This window comes from Odontesthes bonariensis, chromosome 6 (assembly GCF_027942865.1).
Source record: "Odontesthes bonariensis isolate fOdoBon6 chromosome 6, fOdoBon6.hap1, whole genome shotgun sequence".
Classification (NCBI taxonomy): Eukaryota; Metazoa; Chordata; class Actinopteri; order Atheriniformes; family Atherinopsidae; genus Odontesthes; species Odontesthes bonariensis.
In genome coordinates, this window is record NC_134511.1 from 21,044,581 (window position 1) to 21,061,733 (window position 17,153).

Genomic DNA, 17,153 nt, shown 5'->3' on the forward strand with positions numbered 1-17,153 from the left:
TCTGCAGGTGATCCATTAAAACTAAGCAGACAATGTCACCAAATAGGGAGAGGAAGCAAGGGAGGATGGGAGAGAGGGAGCCTGTGGAAAGAGTGATTGGAAAGGATTGAATAGGACAAATGAAAATATAATGAGGAAGTAAGAAAGACTGAGGGAGATGGAGCAATTTGGAATTTCCATACAATGTCAACAATTAGTGAGAGAAAGATGAGGGTTAGCTGAGAGACAAGGTGCTGAGAGGGTAAAAAAGTGTGTGGAAAGACTAGTTGGGGGAAGAAATAGTTAGGTAATCTATTCAACCTCACACTTGGGAAAACAAGGGCAGGAAAGTAAAAGTTGTGAGAAATGCAGAGGGGAGAGAAAAATGGACATGTTGGTGAGGGTGATAATTTACACTAGAATCCTGTTTCAAAACATGAGATGAGTGTGTGCGAACATGTAAAATCCAACAGTAATACCAACTACAGCTAACCTCCCCTACCCTTCTCCCAAAGAAGAGGAAGCCGGCATTACATCCAGGGACTACCACTGTGTGAAGATTGATTGATGGGCTGCACTTTAAAGACAAGGTGGAGGTAAATGGTGAGTAAATGGGGAAAAAATGTGCAGAAAGTAAAAGAAGTAGAGTAGAAAACCAGTGACATGGAAGTAGAAGTTCAAGAAGCATGAAGGTGGTCCCAAAAGAATGTTTAAGCATGATTTGTCGCACTGCAACTAATGTGGAAGACATTCATAGTCCATTAGCTGACTTAGAGGACTGTGACATAAAGACTCGACAAAAAAAATCTTTTCCACAAACACAGATCTGTTCTTGTTAAAAACAAAAAGAGAAAGAAAGATTTCGTCAATGAATTTTATCTAAAGCAGATTTGTACTGGTGCTTTTCAACCGTGTGTTAGGACTTGAATGTCATAACAGCAAATGATAAACATTGATCGGATTCATGTCAGTTAATAAAGTGTTTTTCATGTGTTATTAAAACACAAAAAAGAGCTAAATCAGCCATCAACACCATGGCTGAGGATTTCTTCTTTGAATCTGTAGAGAACCACCTACAGTCAGGTGAGGTTAAACAGCCTGAATCTTCCATTTAGAACATTGTAGTAACCAAGCATGAATTGCAGGGGTGGGGCTCTTCACCTAATCTGCATGTTGTGAGAAATCAATGAAATTAAAAGCTAATAGCGTATGGGAGACATTTCTGTTTCCACCGAAATAAGAGAGAGGACACGTTCTAGTGGACCACAAGTACAAGATAGCATGTTGGTCAACCAGTAAGTTTGTTTTCAAATGTGTTAATCTTTCTGTCCACTCTTGTTATCAATTCCCATTCTCCAACCAGCGGGGCTCATCTCTGGAGAAGCTCATCCTGACTCGCTGGTCTGACTGACCCTGCCCTGGGCAGAGACTGCTTTTCCACAGTCAGTGAGATGGGGTAGCTTTGCCTGTGTCTCACTACAAATGAAGTGACAACAAGTAGGTGTCACCGGGAAAAACCTGTGAATCTTGCACTCAGTAAGTGAGATTTAGCAGCTCTCTTGCTATTTGGTCTTAACAAAATGAGCACAGTAAATGCAGTTTTGCACAGTTGGAGGAAAACTTTGCATTTTGTCAGAAGTAGTGGGCGCAGACATGGGCAGGGCCATATTGGCTTATTTATAGATCTCCATTCACTGAAAAGGAAGTTGTGAGGGTGTTGAAATGAGGCTTTTTTTTGTGGCAAAAACTTTTAAATATATGATTTTCAGGAATTTTACTTCTTGAATGGGACTCTAAAGAAGTTTAATTAGATAACTTAATTAGATGTCACTGAAAATGTACACCCAAATAAACATGATACCTGGTCTCTATGAGCATGAACTGGGAGTCTCTGGGGAGAAATAAGTTGATATCGGCAGAGTTTGGGGATGACAGAGCAGGTAAGTACGAAAACATCAACAGAAGGAAGTACGATGAGTCTAAACTGGAACCTCTGGGAGAAAAGTAATTTCCTCATTTTGTCAGCAGTGGGACTATGCTGACTTCCTTAAGTAAAAGTAGACTTTTCCCCTATATATGTCATTTTGATATCATCCGCTGGTGCTGTTTGTTATGAGATACATTTTTAATCACATTTGGAGGTTTCACAAGTCTATCAAAAAGAGGTGTGACTTGGTGCACAACTATCTGCAAAACATGCAAGTCATTGTTTACTGAATTGGAGAACCACATACTGATGAAGAAGGAAACCAGGAAATAAATGAATAAATCAAAAGACAAACTGAGTAAAGAGAAAACCACTCAGAGCCGGAATGCATTGGGACTGCAGTAGCAGCAGTGGAAACAGAGGGGACGATGGAGAAAATACAGAGATGATGGTTTGGGGTGTTAGGGAGGGAGATCCTAAAATGAGACCCTGGGCTCAAATCATTAGAAGACAGGAGGAAAACATCCAAATCCACTCAGACATGTCGAGGGAACATTTCCCCAAACAGATGCTGACCGACTAACAGCTGGAATTAAAATTGACACCTCAAACATCAAACAGGGAGAAGTTCAAAAAGGAAACACTTTTAACTTTTGATAGAGGAATTGGAAGTTAGGAAATGAAAAGATTAAACTTGTTCTCGCCTCTGTGCTAATATTGTATGCTGTACCTTTTGTTCTCCTCTAATCTGCAAGCACAGCATGTCACGAGACAATGTTTGTCAGAGAAACGAAGTTCAGTTATATTATACTTGGCAGTTCAATTCAAGCTGTCAAAAATATGCAAACACAAAAACAGACTGATTTTAAAATAGTATACTCATCTATTTATTTACTTTTGTGTCTTCATAGATAAATTCATTGAATTCAATTCAAGTGATTATTCTAATACACTCACATTTAATAACTTACTTTTAACTTTTATATCTATCACATTTGACTTTTAATGACAATAATACAATACTAATACTCCAGATAATACTACTACTAATAATAATACTACTACTAATAATAATACTACTACTAATAATAATAATAATAATACTCCTGAGAGATTCTTAGGCTGAAGTCATTTAACACATTGGGCCTCATGCAGCAACCATTCATACGAACAGATTTGTTCTTAAGTCGTGCGTACGAGTGATTTAACAGAATTTGCGCATTCACCAATTTTTTCGTATTCTAAGTTTTCTTTCAGGTACGGACAGAATTTACGAGTGATCCAGACCTGTCGTAGTACTTTCATGAAATAGTCCGCTTTTATTCAAATCAAGTTTGCTTGACTAATTGTATATTTAATTACTTTGAAACAATCATAAATAAATATATACATTATACCCCATAATTATGCTGACATTATTCTGTTTGACTTTAATTATGCACTAATTGAATGCTAATTTGACTCTGTATGTAACAAGGTCAATGGGAAGTGTAACCAGCAGCTGACTTGTTACTTTTGTAGCCTTAGTGCATCAGGCTCTTGGAAGAGAGCGTGTGTTCCGAGAGCGTGTAGATATCCTTGCGGAGACAGAAGAATGGCTGACATCGGGATTTAGATTACCAAGGACTGTGCTGCTACAAATATGCAGCTTGCTAGAGCAATAACTCCAGAGAGAAACACACCGATCAAACCCAATTCCACCACACATCCAGGTCCTCAGCACCCTTGGATTTTTGGCCACAGGAACCTTTCAGAGGGAGATTGGAGACAGATCAGGTGTGTCCCAGTCGTCTGTGAGTTGTGCGCTCCCCTTGGTCATCAAAGCTCTCATCAGTTTATCACCCATGGTAGACCCCCCTCATCGACTGGCCCATCAAAGTGCCATCATGATGAGGCAACAACTGATTGCACAGCTTTTGTTGCAGTCATGGAGCGCCTGGCCATGGCAAGATGATGACGGGTGACACGGAATTAACAGCACTCCTAATTGCTTCCCATTTCTTCGCTTTAGCAGGTCCCGTAATTCCACTGCTGACGCTGTTAAAAATGACAGATTTTCCTTTTTGGATCTCTGAAAGCAGAACTTCAATCTCAGAGCCTGTAAAGTTGTTCTTTTTACGCCTTGATGCCATTCTCATGACTCAACACTCAACACTTCCTGGCACAGGAGAGAGGAAGCACAGCCTAATATGGTATAATTTTGGACGTGGAGTATGCAAATTTACTATCCTCTTGGATGTGCACTCAAATACGCACGGGTGGTATTCATCATTTACGCAGGTCGTTTACACAGTTTTTCCAAAGTTAAGAGTGTTTGTTGAATTTGATGTGGAGTGTTCGTACGAGACCTTACGAAAAAAGTGAGAGAAATTTTGAATGAAAATATGAAAATGTTCCTCCATGATGTTAAATGTGTTCCTAATAACTAACTCTGGTTGTTGTTGTGAGTCATTGTTGAAATGATTGACAGGTTGTTAAATTCTAGAACAGCCTCATGTGTGGTTATGGGTCTATGTGGTAAAAGTGTTGCAGCTGTCAGTATGTGTGGCTCTGCTGCTTCCTTTATTTTTCTCCGGAGAGGCATGTAGTTTACTAAGTACTTGAACATCACAAATGGTGGCAACAAACGATGAACAAAGTGAGAGAGAAATGATTATCACAGAAGGAGTTTGTGCCTGTCAAGCATAACGTTTTACCAAGATCACAGACCTCAGTTAGCTCGAACACAGTCTTTTCAAAGAAGGCAGAGTGATGCAAATTTCTAAGTTTTAGAAGAAAACTTTTTGAGAAACTTTGTGTAAAATTGCTGAAAGAGCAAATACCCCCCCCCCCCCCCCCCCCAGTTCAAATAAAAATGTTTTCAGAAAAATTAAGCAGATTCTGGAGTTGTGTTCTGCTGCACATTAATCATTCCTTCGTAAATATAAACAAATTCATTGAAATTTCAGTTATGCTATCTTTCATTATTCTGTGCAAAATGCACTTTATAAAAGCCATGAAATGATCAAACAAATCCGATTTTGTGAATATCTAAAGATACGTAAACTGGGCACCGATGCCTGAATGTGAAGTATCAAAGTCTATTCATATCATGAGTGGACAGCTAACCATTTATGTACTTTTATAACACACAGTGTGTGTTTATGTCAAAGCTGATTCACAGTACAGTGTAGGAGTGCTGATGACACTCCATAATCATTAAAGCATGAAGAGGCTCTGAGCTGATTGGGGGCGTGCTAATCCTTTTTAATTGACTCTCCAGTTCTCCAGAGTTATTAAAACCACCCAATAACAAAATCAGCTTTGCTTAATAAGCCTGGTCAGCTGAATAACTAGAAACCCCCCCCCCCATTTTGAATTGCTCTTTTTTGTTTTCCACAGTGGAAAGTCTAAAGTAAACAGTCTAGTAAACAGTTAACCAAATGGGCATGTGGTAAATAATCTGCTCAATGAAATAGCCAGCTGAAATTCAGTTCATTCTGGGACGTTCTGCAGTACATAATCCAATAAAAAATTGACCTCAACCACGAATAAATCTTTATTAAGAATTTCTATTCAGAAGATTTAACCATGGCAACAAAAGGAAAAATGAAACCTTCAAATGTTGACTAATCCTACCCATACTTTGCATGGAAATTGAGGACATAATCAACAAACAGAAAAATATTTCCCTTTCACTAAAATAAAATTGAAAAAACGTTTATAGCAAACATTAAAATAAGTTCTGTTGGGGAAAAAAAACAAAACTTGTTTTGGTTCATATGACCCCTTTGTGAGAAAATTACATATACATCAAGCTGATTTTTCTTACAAAAACCCCCAGCAATTCCTCTCCGTATGATTCCCAAAAGAGCTATAAAAGCATTTTTTCTTTAAGAGCTGTACATTACTTCTGTCTCTGCCAAGTTCCACTTAAGTAGCCTACAGTGGCCTAAAGGTTAAAGCCACCCACCTCTGAGGGAATTAGACTTCTGAAACCAGCAGAGCATTACAAGCTTCTTGGGTGATTGTTTGATAAGCCACTGTTTTAATACCATTCGAGGGTGCAAGGAGTATCATCGTTAAAACAACTCAGCAAAAACTGTGAGTACATTTGATTTCACACCTTCAAAAACATGCTCAATAATACTGAGGGAGGACTGCGGAGCCAATTACTGCCATGATGCCATCAGACAGTGTGGGGTAATGTTTTGTAACCAACAGTCAAATGTATTAAAAAAAAGTATTAATTGCACCGACAACGGCCTCCTTTAGAAAACTGACTGAAGATCACTTAACTAAACAGTGATGTAAGTGAAAAGCAATTAAATGACAGCAATTATTAAATGCCCTGGCTTATTAAACTTTTTCATTCTTGGTCTCAAATGAGGAATTTAGTGTCCCAGTCTCTCACATAGTTAAGAATATGAAATGATCTTACAACTCATCCCAGCAGTCAGACCAAGAACTATTTCTTTAGGGCGCCAAATTATTTATTGAATCAATATTTAATTTTAAAAATGAAGATACTATAAATGAAAATGTACAGAAACTTTTAATACATGTTGCAAGTTTATCAAGCTGAAAGCTTTCTGTGGTCCTAAAAGAAAAGAAAAAGCATTTCTAAAAGCATTTTAGAAATCTTCACAGAACAGAGCAGAGTTTTGTTATTTGACAAAGCTGCACCCTGTGTCAAAACACTGTGTTCATTCATCCACGACAACACTGTCAGGATTGCCAAGGGCAGCACGGGTGGCTGTGGTACACTCTACACTGTCATGTCACCATCAATCCTCAGCTTTGTCTCAAACCAAGTCAGGAAAGACAGGGGGCATGGGGACACAGGGCGACAGAGAAAGATAAAGATAAAGTAAGAAAAAATTCCACAAGACAAAGACGGACAGGTCAACAAATTTGTGTGTGAAATGTGAAAGAGAAAGAAAAAGCAACTGATATGATACTGGTATGAGATGGTGTCATTTAGATCTGAGCACACATGAAGTTAAAAAACAGCCAAAAATACTATTATAAAAAACAGTCTTATATATTAGCATTACTACAACAGCACATTTAAGATACTGTATTTTCCATGCTACAGACATAAAAGCTTCCAAAAGAAGTGTTGACAAGAGATTTTGAACAGGGTAATGAGAGGAAAAATGGTAAGTTCTCTTAATTTGGGGGATGAGCTGGGTGGGGCTGGAGACGTGGATTTATGCAAACACCTTCATTATACACTCCCCATATACTTCTGAGTCAAGCACCCACTCAGCCCTCTACATTCCATACAGACAAAAGAACAAAGTCCTAGTTTCAAACAGACTTAAACCTCAGACCACAGAGAACTAAAACCATACATGATCACTGGCCTGCATGTTTCCTGTCCTCTCTTAGGAGGGATGGAAATTATGCAGTTTGAGTTGTCAGTTATGGAACAAAATATAGCATAATTGCATAATGATAAGTTTCTTTTTTTTTGATTGATAGTGTATTTATAGTAGCCTAGTTGATTGACACATGCACTGTACACACTTTAAGTTAAACTGTACTGTAAGACTGTAATACTCCCAACTTGCATGAGAAAGCCCAGATAAACATTAAGTGCTTTCTTACAAAGACCCACATATAGTCTACGGACAGTGAATGTAGTCTCAAGGCCAAACCAATTAAACAAAGAACTTTCTTTGAAGAACATGCAACAAAGAAGATATGTGCAAGTATCCCCTGTCTAGACAGATGCAGTGATTGGAACTAAATGGAAGTGACCTAAGAGATCAACTAACAGATACAAAGATTTTATGACTGTATAAAGACACAGAGAGAAAAACAGTGAGAAAGACCAAAAACTGAGGCTGAGGTTTTGCAATGAAAAAGTCCCAGTGATGCACAGACTGCTGTCTGTGGCGAGGGATCTGACTAATGCCTGAATGTACTGAGATGGCTTATCACTGGACGAGCAGCCTCCCAAGGCTCCTAAAAATCACAGCTTACTCTGGTAATATGTATTTTTTAACTTGTGTGTTTGTGTGTAAAATTGTGTCAGTTTGTGTCTGAAAGTACGAAGCGGTTTTAAGACTTGCAGTGGTTCACACTTAATGGAGGGTTCTAATAGATAAAGCATACTTCATAATTAAATGCACCATGTCCTTACATTCCTCAGTTGGTGTCTCAAAGGGAATTTATTGAACGATTATATGATGATCATAAACAATTTCATCACTGCAAGCTCAATACATTTCTCACCAAATCGAGACAAAAGAAGCTCTTGCTCATCTGTTCCATTTGTAAATAAGTCTGCAATGATAGACCAACCCAATAGCATTTTAATAATATTAACACCATTTCAATAATTCACCAAGGTAATCGGAATAAAAAAAAAAAGAAATTGCTGACTAATCTGTGGATTACGATGATGATTTCTGACAGAGGTTTAGGATCAAGGTAAAATGTGATGGGAGATGAGCCGTGGGGCTTACTATGCTAGCTCAAAGAGGATTAAGGTAAGGATCTATTGGGGAAGCAGCACTACATAAATTGTTTTTTGTGCACGAAAAACACGCACACAGGCACACAAATAAATGTACTCACATGTGGAGCACATGCGCGCACACACACTTTTCTAGGGAACACCCAAAATGGTAGTTTAATTCTTCTGATGCGGGGGTCAAAACATTTTGCAAACCTTTGGAAATATATAACACTTCCTTTGATCACAAATGTTATCCCCTCTGGTTTGTTCAATTCAATTTATTCAGAAATACAGAATGTGATATCCATCACATCTTAAGCTTTGTAGAAATTCACTCTCTGGATAAGAGACATCTTTCATCTTCAAGTCCTTTGACAAAAAATTTGACACAGGAACTGGCAGAATGTTCAAGCTAAATACATTTCAGATGGTGTTAGAACTTAAATTGTTTATTTGACAGCATTTGAAAAAAAAAAAAAGTATTCTGAGGCACAGAGGACCATTGAGCCCTCCTGAGATTTGAAAAGAATGTAAAGCTAAAGGAATTCAATAGATCTGCTTTTAGCTCTGGAAACTGGAGGGGAGCATATCTTATTTGTTAGACAGTTTAATTCACACTGTCACCTTCACTGTCCATTTAAAGCTCTCCGCCGCCACCAGAGTTATAACCTCCAGATAGGTTCTGCTAGTAAACGTCATCATATGACACATTAACAGTGAGGACTGCAATCAACTGTGTGTTTGTCTGTGTACAGCATACTGTATGGTGTGAGAAAAAGGTAGCCCTTAGCATTCTGGCCTCACCACACCACTGATGCCTTCTGACTTAAAAGTCTGCTATGATTTGCATCACAGAGTCACGCCCATACACACACACACACGTACACACGGAGGGGTAATTACACAAATACACTTGTCTAGACTTATTCCATTATGTTTAATGTGGACAGTCATTCGGAGAAAAAAAAAAAAGGTCACTGTGAGCGAGGTTAGGAGCCGAATGTGTGTGTGCGTGTGTGAGTAGCTCAGCCTCCTGGGCTGACACAAACACACATGTTTCCGCTAACTCCTTAGAAAGTGTGTGTGTGTGTGTTATGCCTGAAGGTAAAACTTCTTTGCAGGCTGTGAGCTATAACATCAACCTTGGACATGCCAGCTGTGTGTGTGTCGTGCTGAAGAACACTGAGGCAGGGTCAGTTCTGGCTTGTTTTGAAGCTTGAATCCAAAGGACACGTTTAGGGGGAGAATCCCTTCAGAAAAACACGCCGCGCATAACGATGAAATGAATGACTCGACTTAAAATCTATCTTCTGCATTAAAACATTATACCCAGACAGACAATGTGGAGGCTGATCTCGAGCCATTATTTCTCTGAATAACGTGCACTAATTTAGGGTGTGGATTGAGAGGCTAAGAATGTGACGGAAACTTGAGCAGGCTCCATAAACATATCTAGTTACTGTCTGACTTGTGTGTGTATGTGTGTGTGTGTGTGTGTGTGTATGGGGACACGTGGAGGTCCTGTCACCACACACTGATGTGTTTATTTCACTGCAGCTGGGGTAATCACTCACGCACAGAGACAGACGCAGACAGGCTCGCACACACAAATCCATAACTCCACCTGCCATGTGCAGTCCACCGACTCTGCCTGGCCTTTGGGGTCACTCCGACTCTTTTAAGTTTTAAGATATATGCATTTGTGCTGTCACTCTGCTCCCTCTGTGTCTTAATGGCCCTAACAACATTTGTTAGGAATATATACAGCTAGGTTGACTGCGTCTCAAATCCAAATTTCACACAGCTACTGACTTGTAGGTGAGTCTCTTAGTTTTGTAGATTGATTTTGAATATCTAAGGCCAGAGAGAAAACTCAAATAAACCAGAGTAGGAACATTTTTCATTAAAAGTAAATATTTTGCTGCACCTGTTTCAAGTCTCAGAATCCACAGACTGTGTCCATGAAGACTTTCCTGTTGAACTGCTGAACTCTTCTCGCTGAATCCGATAGCTTTCCATCAGCTTTTTAAGGCTTTATATCACAGTCTGAAGAGATTTAGATGTGTCTCAAGGATTTCACAATACCTCAAATTGTGTCTCACTGGAGCTTCAGATTGAAAGGTAAAGAAGGAAAAGAAAACATGTAGAGGAGACTTATTGTTCATAAAAACTGTACAGTCAGAGGGGAATGAAAAAGGAAGTGATGGTGTGTAGGTGTAAAGACATTTTCTTTGCCATGTGGAATTGGTTTGACCCTGACCTTTCAAGTCTAGCAGTTGTGCAGCAGATAAAATGATCACTAGGCAATCTGTCTTTTTGTGCACCTTTTCACGTGCTGTAGCTTGTTTGTTTACGTTTATTTCTGGCCATATCTGCACGTGTATTTGTGGTAGTGTGAGGGAAAACTTCTGTGTGTGATTATGCTGCTATGTATATCGTATGTGCTTTATTAAGCATTAAGCATGAATGCAAATTTTGAGTGTGTTTGTTTTGGGAGTCAAGGCTTTACTGTGGCATGTTGACAGCCATGTGCCAGCTGGGCATTAAGATATAGGTATCACATATCAAGGCAATAACCCTATCACAATGACACCTTTACGGCGGTCGTCAACTGGTCGACACAGCTACCACGACCACTAATATTAGAACGTTTTGAGAGAGGTCACAGGACAACAACAACAAGGGTTGCCAATCAAATAATATCATATGTATAAGTAAGGGATGGCAAAAAGAATAGATATAAGAACAGAGAAAAATAGAAAAGCAGAGGAGATAAAAAAAAGAGGGTTAAGACCTGAGGACATCAGCTGGGTCTAAACCCAAATCCCTCTAAACAGCTTCAGCAGACAGGCCAGACAGACCAATCCATTTCCCTGAGATCCCATTATGACAGGAGAAAAAAAGGACTGGCAAACTGAACAAGCTGGAAAAATAGTTTCTGAGTGTTTGTGTGTGCCCTTACAATTTGGGAATTTTGCCTTTCCACGAAAAGCTGCTGCGTTCAAACAGATGTCAAAATGAAAATGCACTAAGATATGTAGATAAGGACTGCACGGTGGTGTGGTGGTTAGCACCGTCGCCTCACAGCAAGAAGGTTCCAGGTTCAACACCCAGCTGGGGCCTTTCTGTGTGGAGTTTGCATGTTCTCCCCGTGTATGCATGGGTTCTCTCCGGGTACTCTGGCTTCCTCCCACTGTCCAAAAAATCATGCATGTTAGGTTGATTGGCATCTCTAAATTGTCCTTAGGAGTGAGTGTGAGCGTGCATGGTTGTTTGTCTCGTATGTCTCTATGTGGCCCTGCGATGGACTGGCGTCCTGTCCAGGATGTACCCTGCCTCTCGCCCATTGACTGCTGGGATAGGCTCCAGCCCACCCGCGACCCGATCGACGGATTCAGCGGTATAGATAATGGATCGATGGATATGTAGATAAGGCAGGTGTAGTAATGACTCATTAGTATTGAGACTCGTCTCTGAGACAAAGGAGCGCGAAATTGAGAGGGTGAGCGTGGGTGTGTGACGGAAAAAAAAGACACATATATACAGGAAAAAGAGCTTTTGTTTGCGTGTACATTTCTCGTTGTCAAATTATCCCAAAAATACAACAAGTGTTCTTGCTTGATTTCCCTCAAAAGAAGAATAAGAGGTCTAGTGCAGAGTTGAAAGCTCATCTTTCTGTATTTTTCTCTACCTGCCCCACCTTCATCTCCACTTTTCGCCTACACTCTCCCTTACTTTGTATGCTCATTATCTGCCTGAGTACCCCATCTCACCTCCTTCAGTTCATGTCTTCTCTTCTCTCTCTCAGGAGAGCTGTGTACTTAGGTGCAATTGAAAACGACTACCAAACCCTAAGGAGCGAAACCTGATTCAGAGACTCCGACACTGCAGCCTCCTTAAAGTGCTGTGCTGCTCCTCCCCAGTGACCAACTAAATTAAGTTATGTATTTTCATACACACAGGTGGGAACACAGCCAGGCAACCAGGAAAGTGAAGAACTATATGAATTGCAAAAGCATTCGCAGTAGTTACCGCCCTCAGGGAGTGGAAGTGACACGTTTGGCCCTTCTAAAATGGATGCTTACTGTGTGACAGGTTTGATTAGTGAATGAAATGTAAATGCGACAATGTGCGACATAGAATACTATCTTACACAGAGGTGGTTAGCGGGGGTATGTTTAGCACACTTGAATTCGTATGGATATGCTTTAAATCCATGTGTGACGATCTCAGAACTTCAGCAAGACAAGTAACACACTTAATGGTTTAAATGGCAAAAAGATAATGGTCAAATTGCTTAAGTGGCAATGTATGCTTTGCTTTGTCTTTGTCTTTGTTTCCAAGCACTCCATTCACTTTCCTAAAGTTGTCAGTAGCATGTGTAAAGCAATGCTGCAAAATATTCCCTACAGTGAAACAAACAATAAATAATGAAAAACACTAAAATATGAATAGTAGTACACTTGCTCAAGTACACCAAGGAACCGAGAAAAAGGGGGAGTGAAATAACAAGAATGTAGGCTAAATCTCTGCAGTAACTGGCATTTCTTCATGTAAGTTGTGCTCAAATTGGCTCTCTGGGGATATTTAAGTCTAAATTTAAACATTTGGATCTTAGGATCAGAGTAGCAGCACTTTCATGCACTTGTCTGTCAAAACAGGATTCTGGCAGTATAACAGGTGTGACAATACAATGGCTTGTTGCATAATGTGAGCAATGCCATATGTTTGGAAAAAAAAAAACATTTTTAAGAAAAAGTTGGGATCAAGTTACACTGATCTTTATTCAGTTCATCTACTAAACATTGCCCTTGGGTGAATTAAAGTTGCATATTCTAATTATGTGCCCTGAGATTACATTTGTTGTGAATTGGCTCAACACAAATAAATTGAAATACTGTGATTAGGTTCAAATCATCATTTGATCTATTTACCTATTTATCAAAAGGCAATTTAGGCTGACCAAGTGTAGAATGGGTAGTATTTTTTATTTCTTTTGTAACATTAAGTTTAATCAGTTTTTTGTATAACGCTGCAAAAAAACCTTCACCCACTGTCAACAGACTTAGAAGAAGTGCATGCGCCAATCAAACCACTCTGTTCTGCCATCTTATTCAAAGGTCCATGCAATTTCAAAGTGTCACATCTGTAATAACTGACATTTCTGTGGCACTTCCATGCCATTTCCACTCGAAGATTTCGATTTCTCTTTTCTTTTTTTTTTTAAATATCCTCTTTTGTCTTGATTCTGTCGTTGCCTCTCTTCAATCACTCCCTTGTTCTGCTCTACTAATCTTGCGTTCACCGCAGGTGGAGGTTAACAGTAACGCTGCACATACCTCAGCAGCTGGAATGCCCTCCGGAGGGCGACACTGTAACAGGACCTCCTGCTCCAACGATACTTCCTTCCCCAGGGGTTCCTGTTCAAATGACTTCTTCAGGTCTGAGGATAGAAACAAAAAAGTTGATAATGAGAGACAGATAGCACACGACAGGTACAGCAAATCCTGATAATGAAGACTTTGCCTAGTAACACGTCCTCCTTATACTTCACATTTTGGTGACAGCAGTGGCCAACTCCGATTCAACCCTTGAATTTATATAGATAAATTGGGTAAGATGTACGTTTTCAAAACCTGACGATGAGCCCTGAAACTGGAATATGAGCAAGGCAACATAAAAAATTATTTCAAAAAAAGAAAATGCCTCAGTGGAAAGTAATATTTTTTCTGGATCTGATGCTATGTCAGTGTAAACCTGGGTCATATGCCATCACTTCTGTGGTAACAATGACACAGCAATTACCTAGTTGGTGGTGACTTCTCACACTCTCCTGTTCACAAAAAGCAAAAACACTTAGATACACTGTTAATGGACCTGAAAGCCAACTGATTCTTGTGTAGTAGTCCACACACACACACACACACACACACACACACGCACAGACAACCACAGGCTGCTCTTTTGTATGCCTGCCTCTCCATCACTAGGCAGAATATTTTACTTCGTTCAATATGGATTTGCCAGAGTTCAGGGATCTCAAGCAGGCCAAAGACAATAAATGATTCACATTAATGGTTCACATGCTGTGATAAATGACAGCATTACAAAGCAGCATGGAATGCACTGCTCTTCCTTTCACTGAACATTTCTGAAAGAACTCAAATGCTTCTTTAATCATGTTGAGGCAAAAAAAAGAGTTAATACAAGTAGACTTGCATGTTCGTGACATATTAACATAAGTACATGTGACAGACACACAGCAGAGAGGCTGAAAGAGGGAGCTTTTTAAAGACTAAATGAAAATATAAAAAAAAAACCTAACATGAATGAATGAATGAATGAATGAATGGACGGGATCAAAAGGCAATTTCATTACTCTGATCTCTATGCTGAAAGGAGTTTTTCTCACATCTCTATTCACATAGTTTTATATAGACACTGAGTGCTCAAATGTCAAGTGTTGATATATTATTGTATTGTTACTCATTAGAGTTCGTTTCTGAAAACTATTCTGCCAATATCCCTCTGTGTAAGGTTCTAGCACTGTAACTTTATCATTCTATCTTTCTAGCCTTTTCTTTTGTCAATCAATCCATCAATCAATCAATCAATCAATCAATCAATCAATCAATCAATCAATCAATCAATCTTTATTTATTATATATATATATATGTATATATTTCATACCACAGGCAACTCAATGTGCTTTATTTGCTAGTTTGGTTGATATTAGGTATAAGACAGTGTTAAAAACCAGAATGAACTCTGTTTCTGCTCAGCTCTTTATCCAAGTCCTTTCTCATATATTGTGATCAAATATCCTGGCTCTGGGAACTGAGCTTTCCACATGTAAAAATAATTTAGTCTACCAGAGAGGGAACTAATAAAGCAAACTGTAACTTGAGATGGGCAGCAGTGTTACTGTGTTTAGCATGCAACCGTATCTGTGGTGCTGAGCTGATCCTGTGATGGATATCTGCATAGGAACATGTGGTGAAGGCAGAAAGCATATTGTATATTGTCGCAGTCTGCTGGAACTTTTGGGGTTCATCGTTTGATTGTATAACTTCTGAGACTTATGGACACGTCAAGGCTTGAACGGAGAGTGGCATTTATGAGATCGAATAAGGTACTGTCAACAAGTGAAAGTTGCTTGGCCCATATGACTGTTAAGGTACACTTTTTTTTGTCGCATAATATTTCTGAAACGCAGAACTGCAATAATTATTTTTTGTATGAGTGTAAATTACCACTACTGTCAGGCATATTTGTATTTTTCATGTTTTCAGATTTGTAACTATATGATTGAAGTGGTCACATATTGCAAATTCAACAAATTAATGTCAGCAAGTTAAGGGTGATGGATTACATACTGAAGACAGCAAATGCACAGATGATGGAAAGATATGTGTACATCTGTATTTATCGAAGTGATACGTAAAGATTTGCACCGCATTGCATATAACACTGCCACACTTTGTGAATTTGCAGCTATGGTAGACAAATCCATCCTTTGCCCTTTAGTTTTAAAATTGACAGAAAAGCTTCAGAGCTCAGTGTGTGTTGCATTTGTAACCTTGTGTCCTTTAACTCTCCTGGTTCCCAGGTGCACTTTTAATTGCCTTATCTGTCAGCTGTAGTACAATATTTGTGGAAACACAGAAACACACACTCAACAGAAAATGTTTCTGTGTCGAACTGGTCAACACTGAGTCACTCTCAGGGAATTTCATTGGGACAGTCACTGTAGTAGTGGTTAAAAGATATAGAGTGTGGCAGGGTGAAACAGACGCAGAGGAAAAGGGAGGTGAGAGGTGGGGGTAAGAGAGGTTGGAAACTGAGGCTGAAAATACGGGTTAGAAATGGACAAGTTGGCACAAAACAAGACCTCTTTTTTAAAACTAAATTCACCTTGGTTATTACATATAGTCTTTGATTATTTATTTTTTTCATCATTTTCTCTATATTTCCATATAAATTCCCAGTCCAGGTCATGGTAATCCCAAGTGCTTGTATAGAAGGCAATTGGACTTCTTTATTTTCAGTTCTTGGAGCCATTACACCTCTCATCCGCAAGGCTTCTGACTGGCAGACTTCTTAACTGACACATAGAAGAGATGCATTTAAGATATTTGTGCTGTGCAAATGTATTTTGAAACAATGTAATTCCTGCTAGGACCCACAGCGTTGATCATTCTTGCCACTTCATCTGCCACTGCTGTTGTATAAAGTTTCAATTATTATTTCTGGGGCACATCCATAGCTTATCTAGCAGAGCGTGTGCCCCACATATAGAGGGTCAAATTCTTGATACAGCAGGCCCTCGTCTGAAACTGACCTTAAACAATACAAAAACAAAAACAACCAGTTTTCCCTACACAGACTTTGCTTGAGGGGCACCAAAGAGCAGAAAATGTTTGGGTGACCCATGCACATATTGAATCTTTCTTTCTTTCTTTTTTTTTGTTTAAAATTGTTTCTAATAAAAATGGTCTCATCTTGTCTTACACAGCACACTGATCTGTGAGCCCCGCTCTCTGTGCACACGCAGTGAAAAACACAATCATGCACAGGAGGGACTGCTGTTGGCTTTCCCCTACAGAGATGTTGTTGCCAACTAAGTGCCTTTGTTAGTAGATTAAGCAACTTTTTAAACACCTTTAGCAACTTCTTGAAAAAAAACATCTGGGGGGAAGAATCTAGTGACTGAGGCGTGTTCAAACCTGGGCTACCTTCTGTGAAGATCCATTATGTTACCTCTAACTTCCTCTCTGATCTGAATGATCATTTTGAAC

General features: G+C 39.3%; 1 protein-coding gene across 3 annotated transcripts in view; it reads right to left on the reverse strand.

Annotated features, from left to right (window-relative positions):
* The window catches only part of LOC142382227 (netrin receptor UNC5C-like), a 194,207-nt gene that overhangs the window by 58,698 nt on the left and 118,356 nt on the right, over window positions 1–17,153 (reverse strand). For all 3 annotated transcript variants that reach the window (XM_075467856.1, XM_075467855.1, XM_075467857.1), the window contains exon 4: window positions 13,694–13,797. In XM_075467856.1, coding sequence (XP_075323971.1) covers window positions 13,694–13,797 — 104 coding nt within the window. The remainder of the gene's footprint in view (window positions 1–13,693; window positions 13,798–17,153) is intronic.